The sequence below is a fragment of the Aulostomus chinensis genome, chromosome 14 (assembly GCF_037954235.1).
Source record: "Aulostomus chinensis isolate RoL2024-O1b breed Wild chromosome 14, RoL_Achi_v1.0, whole genome shotgun sequence".
NCBI classification, from domain to species: domain Eukaryota; kingdom Metazoa; phylum Chordata; class Actinopteri; order Syngnathiformes; family Aulostomidae; genus Aulostomus; species Aulostomus chinensis.
In genome coordinates, this window is record NC_141333.1 from 2,661,855 (window position 1) to 2,685,654 (window position 23,800).

The 23,800-nt window shown below is 46.8% G+C and overlaps 1 protein-coding gene across 1 annotated transcript in view; it reads right to left on the bottom strand.

Annotated features, from left to right (window-relative positions):
- Positions 1-23,800, bottom strand: part of gmds (GDP-mannose 4,6-dehydratase) — a 157,212-nt gene that overhangs the window by 33,622 nt on the left and 99,790 nt on the right. The window contains exons 8-9 of the mRNA XM_086223266.1: positions 4,042-4,160; positions 3,164-3,260 (exon numbers count right to left, since the gene is read on the bottom strand). Coding sequence (XP_086079392.1) covers positions 3,164-3,260; positions 4,042-4,160 — 216 coding nt within the window. The remainder of the gene's footprint in view (positions 1-3,163; positions 3,261-4,041; positions 4,161-23,800) is intronic.

Below are 23,800 nucleotides of genomic sequence, written 5' to 3' on the forward strand. Positions count from 1 at the left end.
ATATATATTAGCACATAGCCTGGGGGGAAGGGGGGGGGGAAGAGAGAGAGAGAGAGAGAGAGGGAGGGAGAGAGAGATCTTGCACACGCACAAAAGCATCTGAATCAGCTGAAAACTTACACACACACACACACACACACACACACACACACACACACTTGATGACAGGTATTTCCACTTGAGGAGGGCCACAATGCTGAGCCGTGAGCCTCAGTGTCAGTAACTTCCTGTCTGAAGGGGTCAGAGGTTAAACACTCTTCAGTCTCTTTAAGCCCTCGAAATAAAGCGTCGGAGAGACAGCAGAGAGATTTCCTGTTCTCATTCAAGAATCATTTTCACTGAGTTGATCCGCGGCGCTGTTTACATACACACTCTCTGCACACAGCTTCGCTGACTAGCAGCCTAAAATAAAAAAAGGTATTAAATGAAGCTGAGCGTGGGGACGATTCCTCTCCAAAACGCGGCAGGCCGACATGCTGCGCGTCAGCCTGGCAGCAATAGAATCTGACCAAAGGCTTTTTGAGCTGAAAAGCCAAGAATGTAGTATTTATAAGGCCGTGACAGTCACGAGTAAGGAAAGAGGCCAGAGTGGAGCTGATTTTATTAAAGATTACCGCACCAACCATTCATCATGACCTTGTGCTGTGGAGGCTGTGGCCTCCGCCGAGTGACCAGAACAATACACAAACCTTTACAATGTCATGCAATGACAAAAGTCAGCCCCTTCAAAAATATGCTCCTAAAAGAACGAACCTTTCCGGTTTGGTCGGCACTGAAACAATGCAGCGGCCGAATGGTTGATCAGATTAACGCGCGGGGGAACCTTGAAGGACCCAGCTTCAGTCTGGGAAGGCGATTATTGCTGGGCTTGAGTGTCAGACTGAGGCTTTCACACCTTCCTATCTAGAAGCCTTTTCCTCTCGGCGCTCTTCGTTTGGGCAGGTGTGAATACGGTCATCGAACAAGACTGCATATCAAAACTGGACCAAGACCGCCTCTTCAACAGCTCTTGGTCTTCATGGTATGATACTCAGGTGTGTTTCAAGCTCCTGTTTGCGTTAAACAGCTCATTCTTACAGCGCGTGCTTTGGATTATGGATGTGGTTGAGACAAAGAAAAAAAAAAGAGAGACTGGGATATGTAACAAAAAGAAGTAGTAGTAGTAGAAACATTCTCAAGCCAGGACCAAATGACCTTCCTCCTAAACCAGACATGTCCGACCAGCAGCTGAGAGAAAACTCACGAGTGGTTTTAAGTGACGCGTTTTTGATTGACTTGGAAGTTTTTGTTTTCTGTGTGAAAACAAACAAAAGGAGAAAAGGAACCGTGTTCACGAAACCATCAACCAACCTCAATAACAATTATTGGGTTTCTGGATCTTTTATCTATTAAATATTGAATATTAAAGATATCGACACATGGATACTTTGTTCTTTTGGCTTTGGAAACATTCGGATTGGTTGTGAAAGTTACTCACATGGTAGCTTTGTTTCTTTGGCTGATTTGATCAGATTGTGGAGTGTTTTTGTTGTTGTTGTTTTTTTTGGGACAAACATGCAGAAAGAATCCAGATCCAGGTGTGTGAACAGTGGTTCCATCCCCACAGCAGTCAGTCAGCAGGATCTCCTGGTTAATCCTCCGCCATCACTCAACTGGATCTCAGCTCTAATCTCACCGGGCAAACCCTCAGAAGATGGGCGCTCTTGGCTTTATACCGAGAACCTGACAGCTAATCTCGGCCACAACACAACTGGGTAATTCTACACCGTCCCGGAGGAGCAGCCACAACAGCCCTGGGCCACAGCGATGAGAGACAGACACTTCACACCTCGCCAGAAAGATGGAGGGATAATCTGCTTGCTCACGTCTTTATTTGACTGCTCACGGATATCGAGGACCCGGCAGGTACGTCCTCTCTCATACAGCTGCGTCTCTCACTGAATTGTGGCGAACCAAAAAGCTGCGCCTTCATCATTTAGTACCTGACTTGATTACGAGCGCCCATTCAGCAGTTGAGAGGCAGGATGCAGCCTACATCACTCTTACAGAAACACGCTGGCACCTTTCCAGCAGTTTAAAAGCTTACAATAAAGCAACCTGAAGCTGTCAACTGGGCCCGTTACAGCTGATAAGTGTACAGTCCCAGACACAATGACCGGCGATCAGATACATGCAGAGAAAACATGCTACATTCATGCTAAAGCCAGGTATCTAACACAGGAAATGTGTGCTGTCTGAGGAATTATAGGGAACCACATGCATTATATATTATTGTCCTGGACTGAGTTCATTCTTCAGCAGTAAGTGCAGGTTGCTGATACGATCCTGGTTCATTACGGTCTCAGTCTGAGAGCAGTGAGACGTTTCACTCCACCGATGTCTGAAAGGCAGGAAGTCGCGATAAAGAAGTTTGCAAAAAAAAAAATCAACAGTAATCAATTGTGCGGTTTCATTTATCAAGTAACAATGTTATCAATGTTATATTTGATATTTTTGGTTGGGGGGGGCAGAATCAAGTCAATGATACTGATTTACATGCATAGGTAAGAACTGTAAAGATGACATGAAGTATCAATATTTCAGCACAAGAAATTCCCAAATAAATTCGAAACAACCCTGCCCACTGCACAAAGTATTAAAAGGAGAGGATCTCTGCTCAAAAGTATTTATATGGAACCTAAGAGCCACTAAAATGATATAAAATCAGGCTTGATCTCTATTTCCAGTCTAGCATGACGTGGAGTGTGTTTACACACACACACACACACACACACACACACACACACACACACACATATACAGTTATTGCCAAGTGTGAGAGTGAATGTTGGCAGTGGTTCACCATTTCAGATGTTTTTTTAAGAAGCAGAATGAGGTGCTCAGGTGACGATTGTGGTTTTTTTTTCTGGTGACACTGAGAAGAAGGCAGGTATGCTCACACTTCCGGGTGAAAAGAATGACGGCGATGGCATCGCCCAGAACAGAAAAAGTGAGAGGATTCGGTCATTGGTGTACAAGTGGGCTCAGCACACAACCCTGGGGTGCTCCGCTGCTGGTGGAGAGCGCAAGTGATGTTTTTGCCACTGACTGAGTTATGCAGGGATGGATTCATGTGATTTATCGGCATGCGATTCTGTCAACAGCACAAACAGAACAGACTCACCACTTCAGTGGGCCTGAAGTACTTCGGGTCCACCTTCACGTGTATCACTCCCGTCTCCTGGCAACGACCAACCTCCTTCTCATCCTTCCCCTCCCACCTGGAAACATAAGCAGGAATGAGACGCCGAGACTCCCACAGCTGCTGGAAGCTTCAACTGCTATCTCCTCCGTTTCCTTTTTTCTTTTTATGCGCAGTTTGTTTCTTTAACGTCTCGGCCAGACAAAACATGTCACCTGTCTTTTTTTGTTTCTTTTCTGAAATCAACACAGCCAAACAGTCCTTCTCGCTCGCTCGCACACGCACACACACACACACGCACATGCACACACACACACACACACACACACACACACACACACACACACACACACACTTCTTCCAGGTGAACGAGAGGTGAGACAGAGGAGGGGTTTGTTATTTTTTGCGTTGAAAGAGTTCCATAAGCGCTCTAATGGGCTTCCAGAATACATCTTCATTTTCAGACATTTTATGACTTCTGGTTGTACAGATGTGGAATTGAATAAATAAAAAGGTATCAAGTCTACTTCTCCTGTTCCTGTGATGACTGAATGTCTTTGCATAACATCAGCGTGAAGCAGAACTTTATATCTGAGACGCGTCACCAATCAATCATTTAATTTGTCACGTCGATAGAAAATTGCGCCTCGATGGGCTGAATGATTCCTGAATTCTGGCCACAGTAACACGGTAACCTTTGACTGGCAAGTCTGAGTCTCAGTGTTACGACTGAGGACCTCTCAAATATTCGAACATGACAACCAACACAGAAAACTGACAGAGCGTTCAAATGCACGTCTGCCTGTGTGTGTGTGTGTGTGTGTGTGTGTGTGTGTGTGTGTGTGTGTGTGTTCACTCACACAATGCTCTTCCCCACATGTTTGAAGGCTTTTTCCACAAACTCCCTGACACTGTGGACCTCCCCTGTCGCTATGACGAAATCCTCTGGCTCCTCCTGTTGCAGCATCAGCCACATCGCCTGAAACAGACGGAGAGGTTAAACCACTAAGATCATAAAGACAGTTCCACAGGCCACACTGGACCCTGCCCAACTCGGTCCTGACAGACAGGAAGTGAACCTGCGACCTCTGAGCGGGGCACTCGCTCGTACCTCTGTCCTGACGTCACCGTGAGAGGCCCATGGGACGTATACCGTGGGAAAGGAGGACGGAGTGCTCCCATAGGCCCGCAGTGCTGCTGGCACACACCGAAGACACACAGCCACGAATGCATGAAACAGATTTGGACACAATTGTCATGGTGCAACAGTTTACAGCAACACCAGAGCACAGAGGAGGAGTGAAAAGCCAAATCGGGGACAGAACCAACTTCCAGAAACCAAAGCACAGCAGTGCTCAGGCCTGACTCGTGTTCTCTGTTTCTAACTGCACGGTACAGGCAGCAGTGCTATTAGTCCTTAATACATCCCAGTGAAAGCTGATAGCCGCGGCCCCTGAATGCAGCAGCACTATATCAGACAGCCAATGAGGGCCTCAGCAAAGTTCCATAATATTTACAGTGAAGCAGAGCCAGCCTGAGAGAGCTGCGGGTCCCCAGCACGTCCAGCCTGATTACAACTCACCGGCGACCTGGACGCCGATCCTGACTACTGCACGAGCTTTCATAAATTAAATCAGAGAGAAAGCAGAACGAGAACAGCCAAAAAGAACACGTTCATTTTCTGGAATTTATGTTTTTCAGGCCTTTAAGTTTGGGTATAATTGAGTTTTTATGGATTTGCTGATTCTTGGTAAACTACTGAGCTGAAACGACACCAAGATTATGTCTGATTGATGTTGTCATGAACAGCAACATCCACCAAGCTGGTTATGAGTTCATTCGTCTGCTGGTGACTTTTCTGTCTGTCAGCAGGATAACAAAAAAAAAAACAAAAAACCATGGGAATGATTTTCATGAAATTCGATGTAGAGGAGCATGAGTCAACGAAGAACCTATTTTGAGATGGATTTGGCGAAAAACCACATTTCTTCCATGCTTCTGGCAGAGGCATGAGCTCGGCAGAGAGCACTTCTGGTTTCAAATGTCAACATATCCAGCGCTGTGATATTTCAAGTCTTCATTGTCACTGAACAGATTACAATGAATCTCACCCTCTGTATTTAACCCGTCCTCTACAGAGAAGTGGGTGGCCACAAGCGGCTCCTGGGGAGAAAAAAAAAAACAGTTCTTTTGAGAGAGGATTGTGGAGTTTTCTGGTTCACTTTGAGCTCTGGGAGAGCAAAAGTGTACTTTCAAGATAACACATGTAGCTTCTTCAACATTCTTTAAAAATGTATACCTGAAAGTACACAAATCTTCTTGTCTCTTAACTCCATTTTTTTATTATTTTTTTGAGTGCGTATGAAGTTTCAGCAGCAGTATTGAGCACTGGCGCTACACACCAGCTACTGGCGAGTTATACACTGCTGCATTCTCTACAAGAAGGCAGCAGGAAGGTGAGGAGGTGGGGTGTTGGCCTCCTCGCCGTCTCATACTCAGTTAATTGTATCGCGCCTGTATCAGTTTCAGAGGAGCACATCAGCACAGTTTCTGCTGAGTACTTGGATGTGTCCTATCATGTACGTGTGACTCCTAACTAGCCGCAGTCGGATGTTTTATGAGGTGCATTTGGACCGAGCAGAGGCTGTCTCACTCTGCACACTTGGCAGATCCTCTCATCCCTCTGCGCTTGCACTCGTCGGGCTCTCTCTCTCTCTCTCTCTCTCTTTTTTTTTTTGGTTGCACAATTGCACACTCACTGAGGGAATATGCCTGAGAATTCCCAGCAGCAGCCCCTAGAGGCTTCAAACCTCATTACATCCCAGAAAGAAAAAAGAAAAAAAAAAGAGGAGCGTACAGCATCCTGATGAGTTTCGATTCAAGGGAGCGTTTATTTACTTCACGGCAGCCTAAGTTTTTGACTGCAGGCGAACAGTTGAAGACTGGAGAGAAAAACTCCTGGAGTGTCAGAGATGGAGGGAGTTCATCCTCCGGGCTGCCGGGACATTTTTATCTGCCCATCCCAGTTTGAAGCGAGACATCAAACTTCATCACAGTCTGACCTGCAGTTGTTGAGGGGCTGTGCTCCAGACCAGAGTATGAATTCACTCATATTTTCATCGGCAGCACATCTCAGTGCTTTTGCAAATGCAGAAACGTATTTACTAAATGCACGAATATCACAATCACTTGTTCTCATACAGATGATTTTAATGTCTGTGAAAACTGATTATTGGCCTTACAGGTACAAAAATATCAGCATACCAGAGTGCGGCGCATTCCCACCTACAACTGCTGTCACGCAATCAAGAGATTTGGAAAAGCCTTGAATATCATGGTTGACTGAAGCGATGAAGTTTGTTGGATTCTGTCTTACTTTTCCAGTTTTTTGATTTTTAAATAATTTCCTAAATTCTCCCATCGTACTTCAAGAATATCTTGGAAAGAAAGTTTGTCACTGTGGCTTAATGTTGTTTTGTCAATGTTGTTACAAACTGCTCAGTCGTGAAAAGCAAATGCGAGACACACACACACACACACACACACACACACACACACACACACACAGAGTGATGGAATGCTCCTCCTTGGGAAGAGAGGCAGTCCTATCTCTGGACCGTTCAGGGTCACCTGACCGCTCAAAGCTGATAGCTCCCCTGAGCCTGACCTCTGACCTCTCACCCTCTGGCCCCTGATGAACAAACCAGATTCGCTCGGCTAAACAAACCAATAAAGGCACCTCTGTGTTTGAGTGACAACAGGACAAACCAATCGAAGCTCTCTTCCACAGCCAGAGGCTCCTCAGCCTCCCTCCATGATTGTTTCCACATTTCCTGCTTGTTAAACTGACAGGAACATTTAATTATCTTGCAAAACTACATTCTGTCTCGATTGACTTTAGACTTTTTTTTCTTTTTTTTTTTACAGATAAGAAGAGAACAAATGTAACATTTAAATAAATAAATGAGTTTACACACAAGATTACACTTAAAAAAACGGTCAAGTTCAGTTTGACTCCAATGTCTTTATCTGTCTCCTGTAAAGCAGAGAGGTACAACTCCCAAAGCAGGAAGACAGCTATCAATGTGAGCGGTCAATCTCTGACTAAAACCTGAGTGAAGACTTGCTGATTCACCAGTTTCAGATCTGCAGATTTATTTCCACCTTCTCTAAATTAGTTTATCACTCCAGAAAGTGAAGCAACTGTCCTTCAAACAAACATTCCAACCCAGCTAAGACCTGTCCGAGCTGAGAGGCGAGTTCATTTTGCCATTTCTTAATGATTTAACGTCCTCCTCCTCGGTGAGAGCAGAATACGCCCCGGCACTGACATCTACACTCCAACAGCGTTTGATCCTTTGACTGCCTGATTATTTGAGCTTGTTTGAAGTGATGAATGTGTAGCCTGAAGTCAACTGGATGACTGTGATGATGGGTGTTGGGAACGCAGCGCCGAATCTCTGGCCAGAGAAAATGTTTACGACAGGAGCTGAGTGATATGGCCGACGCCGATTTTCATCCAGGAAATGTAATAAATAACACGATGTGTACTTTTCCTCATTGTAGCGCTCGGTGGCCTCATGCGAGGGTCTTCTTCGTGATACCAGCGAGAGTGACGGTATTTGACTCTTCACCATCTTTTTCTCACATCACCCCCCCACCTTTTGGCCCTGAGTTCCCCTTCCTCTAACCTCGCTCCCTCCCTGGGTCCCTCTTACCGTCGCTCTGCTTCATTAGCTTTCTGATAAACAGCTCAGAGGTCCAGCCCTTCACACTGAACCTGGACCTTCCTGTTCACATGGCCACAGGATGACCCCGGCCGTCAACCACTCTCAACTCTGGAGGAGACAGATACCGACCCGCCTCGTACCCTTCAACTCTCAGACCCGAGAACAAACCTGGTAGAACGCGGCGTGCGTCACTTACAGCCTCCGGAAACCCATCAACTTATCGAGACACTGGTGGCGTTTCCACTCCAGAGTAAAAATCAGCGCAAAACAAACATCTGCAAGTGACACGTCTGGAGTTCTGCCTCCACCGAGATACGACTGAAAACTCCGTTGAGACAAAATGTGAAATGTCAGCTGACGCTGTCAGTTATTGATAACTGTTAATGACTGTTAATTTGAGTAAATCTCTTGAGGCAAAAGGTTCAGCGTAACCGCCAGACTTGCGATGCTGCTGGTGTAACCGTGAAATGTGCTTCCGGGACAGTTTGGGTTAAATTGTCGGAAATGAAACCGCCAGTATTCCGTTGACCATTTTTTCCTTCGTGGTGTCCCCGATGCGCCAACTGCCGATTCACACTGCTACCGTTTCACCCTCCAGGCTTGTCAAGAATTGTGTGTTAAATACCTGAAATATCTGTGGGCAACAGATTTTAATTCCAGTTTTTTTCTTCTACAACTCTAAACAAGTCAGTAAATACGGCACTTGTGCATTTGAAAGCTTGAACACATCGAGAAATTTGTGGTTTCTAGCGAGCAGCTAAACGATAAAGACACTCCCACCTGTTTATTACTGTTTAAGAATTTTACAGTTCAAAAATGACATCTACCACAAATAGAAATGATCCTCACCAGTCCCCTAGACAACGTTTTGTCAAACATTCTTGCAACTAATGTATTCACCCCGGCTGACACCTGAAACCGCTGTTATCAAGTCAAGCTCCTCTAATCCTTTCCATATGCTCCGTCAGATAGAGTCCAACCAAAGCTACTGGGCCGCTGGAAAATCCCTGGTAAAAACCAAAGGAGGCCTGCTGACTTAAAATACTCCTGTATAGGTCACACAGTGCACTCTCACCACTGTGATACCGAAGGCAAAAATACACTGGTGAGCTCCGGAGCCGCTCGCTGCGAAAGCCCAACATCTGCTAATGTGAATGTCAAACTTGCTCTGAGCAGATCGGTTTGTCCGCGATGCTGCAGAGAAGCAGCGGTGCTACTGACGGATAATTCAGCATGAAATATCTTCAAGAAGTTGCAGCAAATAACAAGAGAACAAATTCCAAATCACATCTCAAGCAATCTGGACTTCCCCCTCCGTCTCTGGCTGCTTGACTACAGCTGACATGTGGAACGGCTCACAGTAAACACTTAATGGAGCCGCTATTACAGCCACAGAAAACCATCGAGCCCAATCAGCCTGCCGATGCCGTTAACCTTGAGGTTTGACACTCAAACCCACGTGTGGACAGGAGCTGCCCCGTGATGCAAGTGCATGACGGTCACTTTTCAAACCAACCTTTTTCAACCTCTGTGTAACGTAAATGGATCGTCCGCCTCAAACTTCTAATCTCCTAACACCACTTGAGTCTGTCTGAATCACTGCGGCTTCTCCGCCACACAGCCGACGCCAGACTGCGCCGCTGCAGATGGTTTGTGAGAAGCTGCAGGTTCTCAGTGCAGAGCTCCACCAGAGCGGCTTTTCCAGATCATTTGTAGCTTAAGAGGTTCTCAGCTCTGTTCCACAACATGCTTGCACAGCTGCCACACAAGAATGTCGAAGCCTGAAAAATAAGACGTGCTCTGATGTTGGCGTGAGCTTGGATTGGAGCAGACACGGCTCCAGCCAGCTAGCCCCGCCTCATACCTCTGATAATGAGATTAATGACCTACACTCACAGCTATGACGCTGCGCATGTGCACACAAACGTGCTCTGAGCACAGCGCCGCCTGACGTCACGTTCGGCCTTAAAACTGGTCTCGCTCATGGACGTCACGGGTTTGGTGTTATCAGCTGGTCTGGTCGGACCCACATCCATCATGGTTACTACTTCCCGGATACACTGGCAATCGTCTGCAGCCATCTTGTACTGAGATTAGGCAAATAGTATTCAAACTCCACAGTGACCTCGGCCCCAGGACGGACACGGCCTGATAACCTCCTCTTACATTCGATGTTTATATAGAACTACATTCAACAAGTTCATCCCTTTTCTAACTGGATGGAGATTAATCTGCAGCGCTGCAGCTCAGAGGCAGCAGCTCAGAGGCAGCAGCCCCCCCCCCACGTCTCAGTCCAGACTCCCAGCTCATTCTAAGAATGCACCTGCAAAATACAAGAACTCTCATTTTGTAATTTGTGTCAGATACTTCACGTTTGCTCTGTCAGGTCTGCTTTATACTTCCACGAGTGAAGAGCGGGGCACAAACTTTCAAGTGAACAGAGAGAAATGCTGGAGGAGGAGTCACCCAGAGGCACTGGCTCAGCCGGCACGGAGGCGACTGACCCTCCCAGTGAGACCACACTGCTGCTCAGGTGGCGATTCCAGAATGTTACAATTCAGATATTCACATTCACGATCATGCAGGAAACTGAGTGTGGCATTCTGGTCCAAGCCAAGAGAAAACACTGTTCACATGGCAGCGTCTTAGTCAGAGTACTGAGTTCAAAACACAGTGATACTGCAGTTCATGTGGCACACGACGTCAAATCAAAGTAAATGTACCATCATTGGTTTCTCTACAGTCTGGTTGATTTATTTGAGTTGTTTTAGTTGTGAGGGCGGGAATAATATCGATGAGAATATCTAGTGTGACTGACAGCACGCTGTGTGCGTGTGTGTGTGTGTGTGTGTCTGTACGATAAGCAGCATTCCAGAACAGAGCAGGATAATCCCAAACACCGGACAGGAGGAGAAAAGACACGTCTGACAGCTTCCTGTCAAAGGATCCTTTTGTTCTTGGACTGTTCTCGCTGTAATACACATAACACACACCTTCACACACCCGACACTCCCCCTCAAGGTGCTGGCACCGACGTGGATATGCAAAGAGGCCTCCGATGAGGCAGAGGCCTGCCGTCAGCATATCACGTAACAGCACTGACACACAAGGGTGCAAACATTTTGACACAGCTGAGAAGGCAGCGAGGAAGAGAGGCGTTGGAACAGGCCCTCGCTGTGATGTCATACAGCGCTGGAGAGTAAAATCACCTCGGTACCACTGTACATATAAAACCTCAAATAAACGACAACATTGACGTGGGAAGAAAACAAAACAGACCAAGAATATGGAGTCGTTCCCCACTTTTTTAAATACCCCCATTCTTGTTTTGAAAGCCGACATTAAAAAAAAAAAAACCCAAAAAACAGACTGAAGCAACAGAAAATGCTGCAGTTGACAGTTTTGTTAATTTATGTGTATTTACGTAGCAGTTAAAATAAAATAAAAAACACTTAATGGTGGAAATCTTGACCGAGTGTAAATAATCTGACTACACCCAAGGGACACCCAGCCGGTGCTGCTCCAGCGCCATCAGGTCATGCGGAGAGAAATCAGGTTGAAAAGATATTAATCGGAATGTTCCAAGATGCTCGTCGACGAGGTGCCGCTCTCTGAAGAATATCATGTTCTATCAGGGTTTTTGGTTTCTTAATATTTTATTTCTAAACATAAACTTCTCATGACAATAAACACGTCTATTTTTCATTCTACAACTGATTTCATCATATCTGAATCAGGAGCTGGGATCGTATTCTGGGGACAAGTAAAAAATCGGAACTATAAAACATTCATTTAGAATAAGAAACACCAGTCATGTATTGAAGTCGTGCACCTCCATGATCCCAAGTCTGCCACAGTGACCTTTGACCACTGAAATCATCTTTGAGTTCCAGGGGATGTTTGTGCCCAATGGCGGGAGGGAGGGATGGAGGGATGGAGGGACAGCCCTGAACCGAAACCTCGGGCCCCGGCTGACGCCCCCGTCCTCCTACACACTGTCGCAGGACGGTTTGGAATGTTTGTACACGCGGCTCTGCTCACGGCCAGCAGGAGGGAACTGGGACTCTGGCCTCCGCTGATCGACCGTGACAACATCCCCACACAAAAACTCAATTTGGGCCTGCCGAGACGTTGAGTCTGAGGGTGGGTGACTAAGTCCTGCCACTCGTTAGAGGCCAGGACAGATAGAGCAGCTGGCAAAAACAACATCGACATGAATCGTTCTAGCCTTGTTCAGACCTACACCCTTGCTACACGCAGCCAGAGACACCAGATATCAAGTGATGAAGCAGATTTGACTGAAATAGAGGCTGGTGAGCGACATTTCCAGGAATTCCAGACGAAAGGGAGTCATCAGATGATGACTTTCAAACTTATTCTATGTCACTCTCTGTGTCGCTGTGATCCCTGTTCTTATAAGGTCTTTCCTTCTCTCACTTCCGCATCTGTCTGTGTCCAGCAATCTCTGATGGTCATGTAGCGAGTCAGTAAAAGGTCGAGGTGGAGTCATAAACCAGATCAGACCAAACCGGGACAAACCAAACCCTGACAGGCCAGACGAGGCTAACCCAGCTCAGCCAGACCACGTCCTATCAGCCCAAACAAGACGGGAAGCATTCACACAAGTACGACCCTTCAATCATTCAATTTAGGTCGACATTTAGACACATATCTTAATGTGCAAGCACACACACACACACACACGCTCGTACGCACAACTGACTTTCCCAGGCTCCACCTCAGGGAGCACACATCATCCAAATGGCTGCTATGGAGCTGTGATTTTTAGCAGAACAGCTTTTTTCTTCTACAGAGACCCCTATTTTTAGAGATGGTTGAAATTATTAACCCCCCGCCCCCTCCTGCTCTCTCTTTCAACCACGCGCACACACACACACACACACACACACACACACTCACTCTTCACTGGCCTACAACCCCACTCCTCCCTCCTCCTCCTTTCTCCTGTTGTGTTTTGACCAAAAAAGTCAGAGACTGCAGCGTTTTTCCTCGTCAGACACAGACTGTCTGGATGTCGAGTCAAAGACAGACGAGGCTATATTTACAATGTGACTTCACCCTGAACACACACACACACACACACACACACGATCCTGTAACATGGTCAGGCATGACGCAGAGACAACCGCACCTCGCCGTTGTCCCTTTGTGTGTGTGTGTGTGTGTGTGTGTGTGTGTGTGTGTGTGTGTGTGTGTGAGTGAGTGTGTGTGTGTTGGAGGATGCTCTCTTCACACACAACCACCACAGATCTCAACTGATCAGAATCACACACTGTCAGCTCCGCCGGGTTCCCACAGTGTTTTAAATCAAACGTGTCTGAGGGGAAGGAAACGTTACGAAACACAGCATTGTGAGGGTTTTCACCGAGCAGACGGTCAGACAGCCAGAGACGGTCTGGTTGCTGATTAAGCTCTCGGATTTTGACTTTTGAATTCTGGATTTAACACAAAAGAGTGGATGAGTTTAAGCCAGGGTTTTTATGTCCTACACAACCCACAATTTTTGTATAATTATCCTCCTACACAGCCAGGAGCCTCATGAGGGCCGTCCCAATTGTGTGTCCACACACGGGGTCCCAAAACGATAGTTTGGGCACACGTGGAGATGCTGGACCTACCCGGGAAAAACACCAGTGAAACTCTCATTTTCTATGATATCTTGGTGAACTCTGGACCTGAATCCTGTCAGGCTTGATGCCGAGGCCCCCGTCCTGGCTCTCCTCATCTGCAGGCACCTGTTGAGTTGACTCTTAAGACGTGGCTCTGGTTTCTGATTGGGAGTAATCCAATATACCTCCCAGCGGAGGGGTTTCTGAGCAGACCCTGAACGCACCAGAGGGATTATAAAGTGATGATATCACGTCCAGGAACCTCAGACTACAGGGAGTCTCTGCATCCTTGTGGACTTCAGCATCTGTACTTCGACTGTCTCCTGTTACTTTTATAGGAACCCCAGGAGGATGAACACCTTGATCACCCATCAGTACGTAGACTTTGGTGACATAAATGTGTGAGGAACTAAAAAGTGAAAGAACAGGACTGCCTTCTGGAAGCCACACAATGGCCACCACTCAAGTAGTTTCCTGTATTCCATCGCGATTCTAACGGGTTTGTTGGGTGGATCAACAAACCAAACCAAGAGGCCGCACCTGGAAGAACTCGACAACTGGATTAGTCTGGACAGAAAAACACGATGAAAGGCAAACATGAATGAACTACGTCACATTTTTTTGATAAAGTTCATGGCAGTTAGAAACAACTAGAGCTGAGTTTTTCTGTCTTCTTGGCTAAGGGTCACGAGCAACGGCGGATGAGCGCTAGCTTGCTCAGGCGATGATGGGTGATTCCTCAATAAAGCCAGTCACCGTGACAACTCACCGGAGTTTCTGTCAAGGGTCTCTCAGGTTTCAAAGACAACTTTGAGAATACCTCCATAAAAACAGACCCGCTGTTGTGATGCTTGTTTAGCCAGAACGCAGCGACACCAGTGTGTATTTCCAGTGAGCTGTTCTTCTGTTCCGGCTCTTTGTTTTTCCGCAGCAACTAACTTGGTGCTCTTGCTCCGTCCACTACCAGCCCGGCGGTGGACGAGCCGTCCCTCCGCTCTGATTCTACCAACTTTTAGGTGTCAAAGTGCTGCATTAATCCAGCTTTGAAAAACACTGAGGGGAGAGGAAGGTTTGATGTTTTTCACCACGACAACTTTCACTGCTCATTTGAATAAAACGGATCCTCTGTAAACAAATCCCTGCTGATGAAAACATCAGCGGCTTCCTGGGGACGATGACGTCATGACAACGCCAGCTTTAACATCACAAACATGGAATACTGTCAAGATCATATAAACATGTGGAGGACTTTATATATATATATATATATATATATATATATCTTCCAATAAAGCAAAGGAGGTCATGGAGAAAATGAAATTCCTTTGACCAACGAAAACTGAGTTATTAATCAAGCCTGCGCCCATTCCTTTGATATTATCTGTGTGGTTGGATGTCTAAACATGGATGGGGAAGTCAACACACACACACACACACACACACACACACACACACACACACACACACACACACACACACTTTTGAACTTGACTGTGACCTCTGGCTGTAGGAACAGTCAGTCCTCAGTAAACAATCTTTCCATGTTTTCACCAGAGGAAGGCAAGGGGTTCCATAAAGACTGTCATTCACTATTTAAGCAGAGAACACACACTGCAAACTAAATCGTCCATGCACGCCCGGCCACGGTAACACACGCACACACACGCTCGTCCACATTAACATGCACGTGCACGCTCACACAGGTTGGGAGGGGCTCCATGTACGGCAGACAGAGCTGCTGATTCTTGGAGCTCGGCGATAGCGTCATTTTTACACCGTGAGAACACGAGAAACACATTTCTCAAAGGAGCCCTCTCATTTGCCTTGGGTGTGTTTCCATTTTTTCAGGAACACACACATGCATGCACACACATAAGACACCAGTTCAGTAACATTAATAAATATAGCATCTACAGTCTGTCATAGCTGGGTTATGAATAGGCAGTGGATGGAGGGCGAAAGAGGATGTGAAAGGTGTTTAAAATAGTCCCTTCAGACTTTCAGTGCTATATTTTGTTCAAAGTAACCCACCCCACACACACACACACACACACACACACACACGGCTGTCAGTGAGAGGGTACCAGCAGAGGACCTGGTGTTGCCCAGCCAGAAAAGCACTTTATTTATTTTGCCGTCTTTGAAGAAGCAGGAAGAAAAACAACCATGTGCGGGGGGAGGAGGGTGCGGTGAACGCCGCCTCTTGTAGTAATGGACCCGCTAACGGTTTAGATTGACTTCTCCATCTCTCACCGTACCTCGCAAACCGCCAGTGCAACATCAACGCACTGACTTCCTAGAGAGGGAAAGTCTCAGCGTGATGGAGTGAGGAGATCAGACGATGAGGTGGCGGTTTTTGTGTTTTTCTATTGACCACAATTATTGATGGATTCATTTGTTTTGCTTTCAGCTCTTCGATTTAGGTTCTCATCTTACACCAATATTATAATATCACTGCCATGTAAACAGCATTTCCTGGTGGCCTCCACCCGAACGAGGTCATTGGTGGAGTAAGCAACCAGCAGGTGAAGCTGTGGAGTTTTCCAGCTGCACCGCTGAGGTAGCTGCAGACGCGTGAACACCTCAATCACACCTCATACAGGAGGGGTGTCCAGCCACTCAGAGAAAGCTACAGCTGTGGCACGAACCGAGACGCATGAGCGCACGACTTCTCTTCATCTGACAAACACAACCCTTCCCAAGTTAGGAAGCGTTCACCTGCACTACCACTGATTCTGGGAGGGCAGGCAGAGACACTTGCAGGTGGCTGATGGAAGTGCCAGCTCCCATCAGCAGGAGAAACTGAACCCAACCCTGATCCCAACATCCTGTCCAACTACAACTCCACATTTCCAAGGAAGTGAGGAGTTGGTTAATATATAGGAAAAACCCTTGATCATCAATTTGATCATTCATTTTGTTTATATTCAACATACTTGCACCAAAACACTACTAAATACTTATAACAAAATTATATTTTAATAAGATCTGCTTGTCTTGTTCTTTGTTTCTGGATCTTTTGCCTATTTTTTCTTCTCTCATCCGCGCTCAAATCAAGCCCCGAGCACGTGTGAAGACATAACCAGGAAGTGAATCTCACACGATTTGTTATCAGCGGCGGTGGACACCGCCACATGGCTGCAACGGTGAATTAGGTCCTGACTGAACATCAAGTGCTGCACTATTTTTAGTCTTAAAAATTCATCAGATTTAAAAACGGATAACAAACCTGGGAAACCCAACACGTGACGTTTGTATGTGGAGCAAAGGAAGGCTCCCATTCACAGAAGACAAGCAGTTCTGTAGTTTATTGGTCCTGAAAAGGTCTAAGTGAGAAAGCAGAAGTGAGGAGGAGACTTCACTGTACGCTTTGGGTATCAATCAAACCCATCTTTCAGAATTGAATTTCCAGACTTCCTCAGTGGCTCAGGCTGGAACTCTGACCCAGAGACACAAGACCTTTGACCTCCAGGTTGGGAAGAGAGGCAGCGCTGCTGGAGGGGGACTCCCCTCACGCTAATGAGCGGCTGAATCACAGCTTATTAGCACTGCAGCTTGAGCTTCCAACCGCATGCTCACGTGACCAGCGGGAGGAAAATGAAATGAGACGATTAACTTTTATCCCTTCATGTAATTTGGGTTCTGTGTGAGTCTCCTGTGTGCGTAGTTCTTTAACTGAGGTCGGGCTCCATGGTGGAACGGTTCTCCTCGAAGCTGAGAGCAGCTGGCATTTCCCTTGGTGGGTGGTGGGTGTGTCACAGGAGAGAGAGAGAGTGTGTGTGTGTGTGTGTGGGGGGGTGATCAGCGTTTACATTAATATAAACACGTGTGCCCATGTTGGGTTTATATCATTGTTCTGGACACACGTGAGATGCCTTCAATCAAGAGCTGGCACATGAAGGAGATACATGTGTGTGTGTGTGTGTGTGTGTGTGTATGACAGAATAAAGCAGCCTGGTTTCAGATCCTCCCCTGCAGGTGGAGCAGTAATTCAACACCGGGTGCAGACAGATGTCCAGCCTGTAAACTTTTAGCAGTATTTTGTCATGCATTTAAGAAAGCTGTTAGTGTATTTATGGAAGTTTGGGGGCCGCGGGGCGTTCGTGGGCTGCTGTGAAAACCGGAGCCATGCAAGATTGATTAGGCAGCCTGAGAGAGGCTGCAGGGCTGCCTTCATCTGAACTACAATCCAGGGTTCTTACACAGTTCCCACTCAGAAAAGCCGCATTCAACACTCTGGACACACTCCCGAGTGTCTGTGCCAGGTGACACAGACGACTGACCGACCTGACACTGCTACGTCACGTGTCCTCGTACACATTTCCTGCTGCCACCTGAGCCTTTCAGGAGCTGAGATGTAGCTGAAGTCAGCAGCAAATGATGGTAAGTGACTGAGGTTTTGCGCTCAAACATCTGTGTTGTGCGTATGTAAGTGTCTTGTCCTGAATTTGGACGCCGCTGCTACACGGCTAATGTCAGAGAGCAGGTCAGCCTGGGTGCTGCTCTTTTGCGCACAAATACGCAGGTCAGCTGTCCTGACTGGCTGAAAGGTGGCAAGCATTCAAATGCTGAAGCTGAGCATCACGAGTGGGTGAGCTGGTTGTGGTCCTTCACTGGGACAACACTGATAAGGTGGAGGGCAACCCCGGGAGAGAGAGCGGTGAGGGTTGCGGGGTGGTCCGAGTCTTTGGGGACAGCTGGGAAAATGCACATTCATCATTTTCACAAAACATGAAATGGGCACAACATAATATTTGAAATACAGATAAAATCCTCTCACATCCTCCGTCCTCTTTATCTGTGTTTAGAATGATGTCGATTCATTAACGTTATCTGGCGGCGGCAGCAGGAGCGAAGGGAGCCATGAAACACAAACAAACACACACTCACCATTTCCTGAACGGTTCGGGAACACACCGAGCTTCCTGTGGGAATTTGGTTTCACGTGAACTATCTGCTTTTACTTGCCGCCACTCTCTCTCTCGTCCTCCAGCTTCAACACGCCGCTTTCTGACAGGGACACAAGACCGTCAGATTTCCCCGAGCGACGCTGTATCTCCCGAAACGTCACCGTACGATAATCAGAACGTTACATTTACATTTGTTCTACATATAAGTTGTTTAAAACCCGTTTTTGTCCAAATGAAACTCTCTGAATTCAGTAAGCTAATAAAATTACAATTTCCAAAGTCATTGTTATTCATCAACTTAGATGTCAGAGGGAAAACTTTTTAAATATTTTACAAAGAATATTTTTCCTCACCGCTGACATGCGCCCTGCATTTCACCTTCCTTTTGTCAGGCTGGTTCAGCCCTGAGAGACTCAGGTTTCCACAGAACAAGTTGGTTTTTCTTTATTTCATTTTTATATTTATTGCAACTTGCACACAAAATTTTAGTGACTATAAATTCATGTACTTCAGTGTTGTGTGGTTCGTGTGTTAAGGAAACACAACTCAGTACATCAAGGCCACACAAGACGTGAACGATGGTACGGACATCCCGGATAACTTACACTGCGATATTACAGTTCATAATAAATAAATACCGCCCCAGTGTCATGGTTTGCTCGTATCGTCCCACCACCAGCACACATCCTAGAGACATGTTCTCTGCTTTGAGCCACTCGTCAAAAAAGATTTTGCTCTTTATTTGTTACTTTCTCATCACCATTACATCTCAACGCACAAACTCACAGAAAATGTGTTGCGATAACAAAATCCAACAGTGCAAACACAGATAAAGCTGCGGCCCTCAGGAACGGCGGGATGGATGCGCACAGAGCTCAATAAACACAACGTCATTATCGCCGAGCACAGTACCTCGCCCTTCCATACACACACACACACCACGTGTGAAGTGTTATCGGCAGGAAAACCAGATCAGATGAGAGCGGCGTCCCTGCTGATAGAGGCGATAGCATCAGGACATCAACGCAAGAACTCAGGGACAGATGACAGCGAACAGGACTAATGATTACCAGTGACATCAAAACATTTCACATGGTCAAAATGCAGCGTGACCACACACACACACACACACACACACACACACACACACACACACACACACACACACACACAAAATCTCTCGGCCAGTCCAAAAGGTGTGTGTCTTTAAAATGTTCCTGTAATCGGTTAGATAAGACAAGAGTCGTGTAAACAGCAGCGTTTATGTTTGTGTGTGTGTTGATCGTAATTCCTCCACATGTTGAGCGAAGGAAACAGATGCCAGAGGAAGAGAGAGAGAGAGAGAGAGAGAGAGATTGTGTTTGTATCTGAGCAGTTGTTCCATGTTGTTCCGTCCTACACACACCCAGGGTGGGTGCGTGGGTGGGGGAGTTCAAGCTACTTCCAGTGTTTCATGCTGTCCTGAGCGGGTTCTCCTCCAACGGTAACCTGTCGGTCAAAGCTTCTCCAGAGTCAGCGCTTTCTGACTCTCTGGCAAACGTCTAGTGCTGAAGACATTAGAGCGACCCAGTCGCTGGACATTTGAAGCTGCAGCTGACAGACAGATGTGACCGGCACGTGACCCACATCCAGGAAACCAGCATCTTTAGTTTTCAGTTTGTTCTGGACGCATTCTGGTGTCATTTTTACCTTCCAGATTCTCGTTCTGATACCTGAACTTGAGTAAGTAACTAACCCTGGACAGATGTGACATGGCGTCATTGTTGTAAAGAAAGATGCCTATCATCATCTCTGACAGCCAACAAGTCAGATTCCACCAGGTCCCTTTACTCCATGGTAGGAAAAGGAAATTATGAGTCTGACGGAGGTCCAGAGGCAGACATGCTTTGGTCAGTGAAGGGATTCTTCCACGTTCATACTGGGACAACAACAGTCGGCCAATGAAAATGTCCACTTGACATGTGACTGACATCTGACTGGCTCCGGCCCACCCATGGTTCTTCTTCACTGCTCTAAAAGAGTAGTTTCCAGTGGACGCAGCACCGCTGCTTTAGAGCAACGAAGAAGAACTGATTCAAGATTACCGAGTTTACTGGGAAGTAGCTGGCCTGCAAATGTTGGCTTCATGTCGTGCAATCAAAGCCAACCATCCTAAAGGGATCTTGAGGAAGACACAGAACCCCATCTGCTCCGACCGAGGAGGTTAGCCCCCCTGCACGGGTGCCTCCACCAGCACTGTATGAATGTGTCACAAATCCCTTTGAATGTAGTCACTGTCACTGTTCTCTCTCCCTCTTCTTCTAATCTCACTCCTTCCCTGCTTCACTCCCTCAGCAGATCCCTTCCTTCCCTCGATCTCTGCCCTCTGCCTGCTGAGCTAAACGGATCCGTTACAGCGATGGTGCCTGAGGGTGCACTAACTCTGTCCCTCCACTCCTGCTTCAGCTCTTCCTGTGGAGCTGCAGGGGAGTCACTACAGGAAGTCTCCATCTCAGAGGACAGCCCACTTCCTCCAGGACGAGAAAGACGAAGACGAGGGGAGGGAGCAGAGGAATGACCGACACAGTTGTATAAAGGCTGACCTGTGTGTTTGCAATTAGGGACAGCAAGGCTCAGGAGGCGGAGGTCATTGGTTTGATGCCCTCTTCCCCCAGTGACCATTTCCGTGTGTGCTTGAGCAAGACACCGAACTTCTACCTGCTGCTGATGATTGGTGGCGCCTTACGTGTGTGAATGAGGCAACATCTGAGGGACAAAATGGATCGATGCGGCATTTTACGTATCTCAACACTTCAATCGCAGCTGCTGGTGTAGGACAGAATTCACCTCATCAGGCCGTCAAATTGTCCATGTGTGGGCGAAGTGTCTGCACGTGGTTGGACCTGCCAGCCGTCAACAGCCTCGTCATGGTTTAAGGTAGTGATTTACACCCCACGAAACCTCAGGTTGGAAAAATCAGGTGGACAAAAATCATATCGAATGCAACAGTCAAAGGGTGATGTAGAGCCGAGGAGTCAACGGGTGGGTGGTCTTATGTTGGGTGCATGTGGGTACGCATGTGTGTATTAGTAAATTTTATCCAGGAACCTCATTGTTTCCTCATCACAGTCGAGTACGACTTGTGTCAAGCGCTCAGTAAAGCAGCATAAATCAGCGTTTAGCCCTTAATATTCAATCTGCTGCTGCTGGCTGGAGGCCTGGGCATCTGCAAAACATGAATTTCCAGGATTTCAGCTGTATGAGCACGCATAAACATTCTGTAATGACAATGTGCACCTGCATATACACACACACACACACACACACACACAAACACACACACTGCACATTCTTAGCATGCTGACACACATGAAAGAACTGTACACTAAACTATAAATTCAGTCCAGCGGTGCTGCAAGACATTTTAACTTTTCATCAACTTTGTAACCAGCCTCTGAACAATAGAGCCAGTGTGGTGTGAAGTACGTACGACAACTTTCGCTTTCCCACGAATAAAACACATACTCTTACTTCCTCTGCGCCGCACACTATTGTCATGGAAGTCAAATACTACACTCCAAGTGGGGCGCTTCTATACATGCGGAAAAAATTCACTGGAGACAAAAGCCGGTTCTGTACGCTGGCGACAGCTGGCAGCGAAAGCCACGCAGGACAAGCGACAGGAGTGTTTTGAATTTTTCCCCAGCAAACTCGCTGAGACTTAGCAGCAAATATTTTCCTTTCTATCGCACGCGCACACACACGCACACACACACGCACACACACACACACACACACACTCTTGCCTGAGGGTGTTTCCCTCAATCTAAATATTCAAAGAATCCTTTGTTTTGGTAAGGTAACAGTTTAGACGGGGGGGGGGGGGGCGGCTGGGGCGGCGGCGGCGTTGGTGCAAAACACAACAATACGCCTTTATTATCAGAGAAATGTGATGAAAGCGTCTCTCATCATCTGAATGTGTCACACTGAGTCTGTCATATCATAGTAGCCATTTTTTGAACGATCTGATCACACCTGGTCAACGTCACCTGCAGTTTCCATGGAAACACAATCAGCTCTCACTAATCACCGCGTCATCAAGGAGTTAAGGGTCTTAATACGACACCTCAGACTGAGTCTTTTTTTGGGCATAAATTGTTCCTCTCTCAGATAAGATTTTATCTCCAATCCGCCAGTCAGCGGCAAGTCAGACGGTTTGTGTCACAGGCGCATCAGAGAAGCCGCCAACAAACTGTTCGGAAAAGAGCACCAGCTTTCAAACAAATACCTGGCAGGTGACTGGATGAGTCACCGGTCTCAGGCAAGCCTCAACCAATCAGATCAATGAACGCAGAGTCCAAAACAATAATCCCAGCCCTACGGGACCTCTGCACATGTAAAAAGATCATCAAATTATCTTTGGAAAGTGGAAGATGTAAATGAATGTTTCAGAACGGATAAAATCAGTCAGATCAAAATGTCAAGAAAAAAATTATTTAAATGATTTTCCTTCCTCTGCACCGATTATTGTGAGCAGTTAATTTCCATGATATATTTTGTTGAATTCACTTCATCAATCTTGCTCTGAATTCTAGACGTTTTAATGACGCACATTTGGGGCTAAGAATTAAAAGGGGGGGGGGGTGGAACTGGGGGAGAACACGGTCTGGACACGGTTAACCTCACGTGGACCCTGTGAGTGGGTGGTATCGATGGAGGCCGGCTCTCTTTACATACTTCAGTTAAAACCTCGTTAAAAGCCAATTAGGCAAAATAATAATCGACGCCAAATTAAACAGCAACTCACAATCAGCAGCTCTGCCTTCCCCCAAAATAAGAATGAATGAGCATCATTTTGAACAAAGGAAACGCGATCTCAAGTCATGTGTGTTCTTTTTCAGCGTGCGCGTGTGTGTTTGTGTGTGTGCGCGCGCGCCTGTGTGTCTGTCTGTCTGAGGAGAGGCTGGTTCCCAGGCTCACGGACCACCGGAGCGATCGGGTCGAGCTCAGAGGCAGTAAAAGCCCCAGATGTTGTAGATGAGACAAGCTGAGAGTCCAGAACCCGACTGGCTCTTCTCTCAGCGGGATGGCGTTTGTGTGACAAAGTCCCGTCCGAAGAAGAAGCGCGAAGGCAAAGGGAGGCTGGTCGCTGAGACGAGCCTGGCCGGAGACAAGAAGTGACCATAAAAGCACATGGTGGCGATTAGACCACACCGATAAGCATCTACACTGCTGCTCCGTCCTTCTCCGGCTCTCGTACACACCCACAGCTATTTTTTCTAAATGATGCAAAACAGGCATCTAAAGATAAGCACCTGATAAACACACCCAACTTAAAAAGAACAGAGAAACACCTGCGGTGATGACATC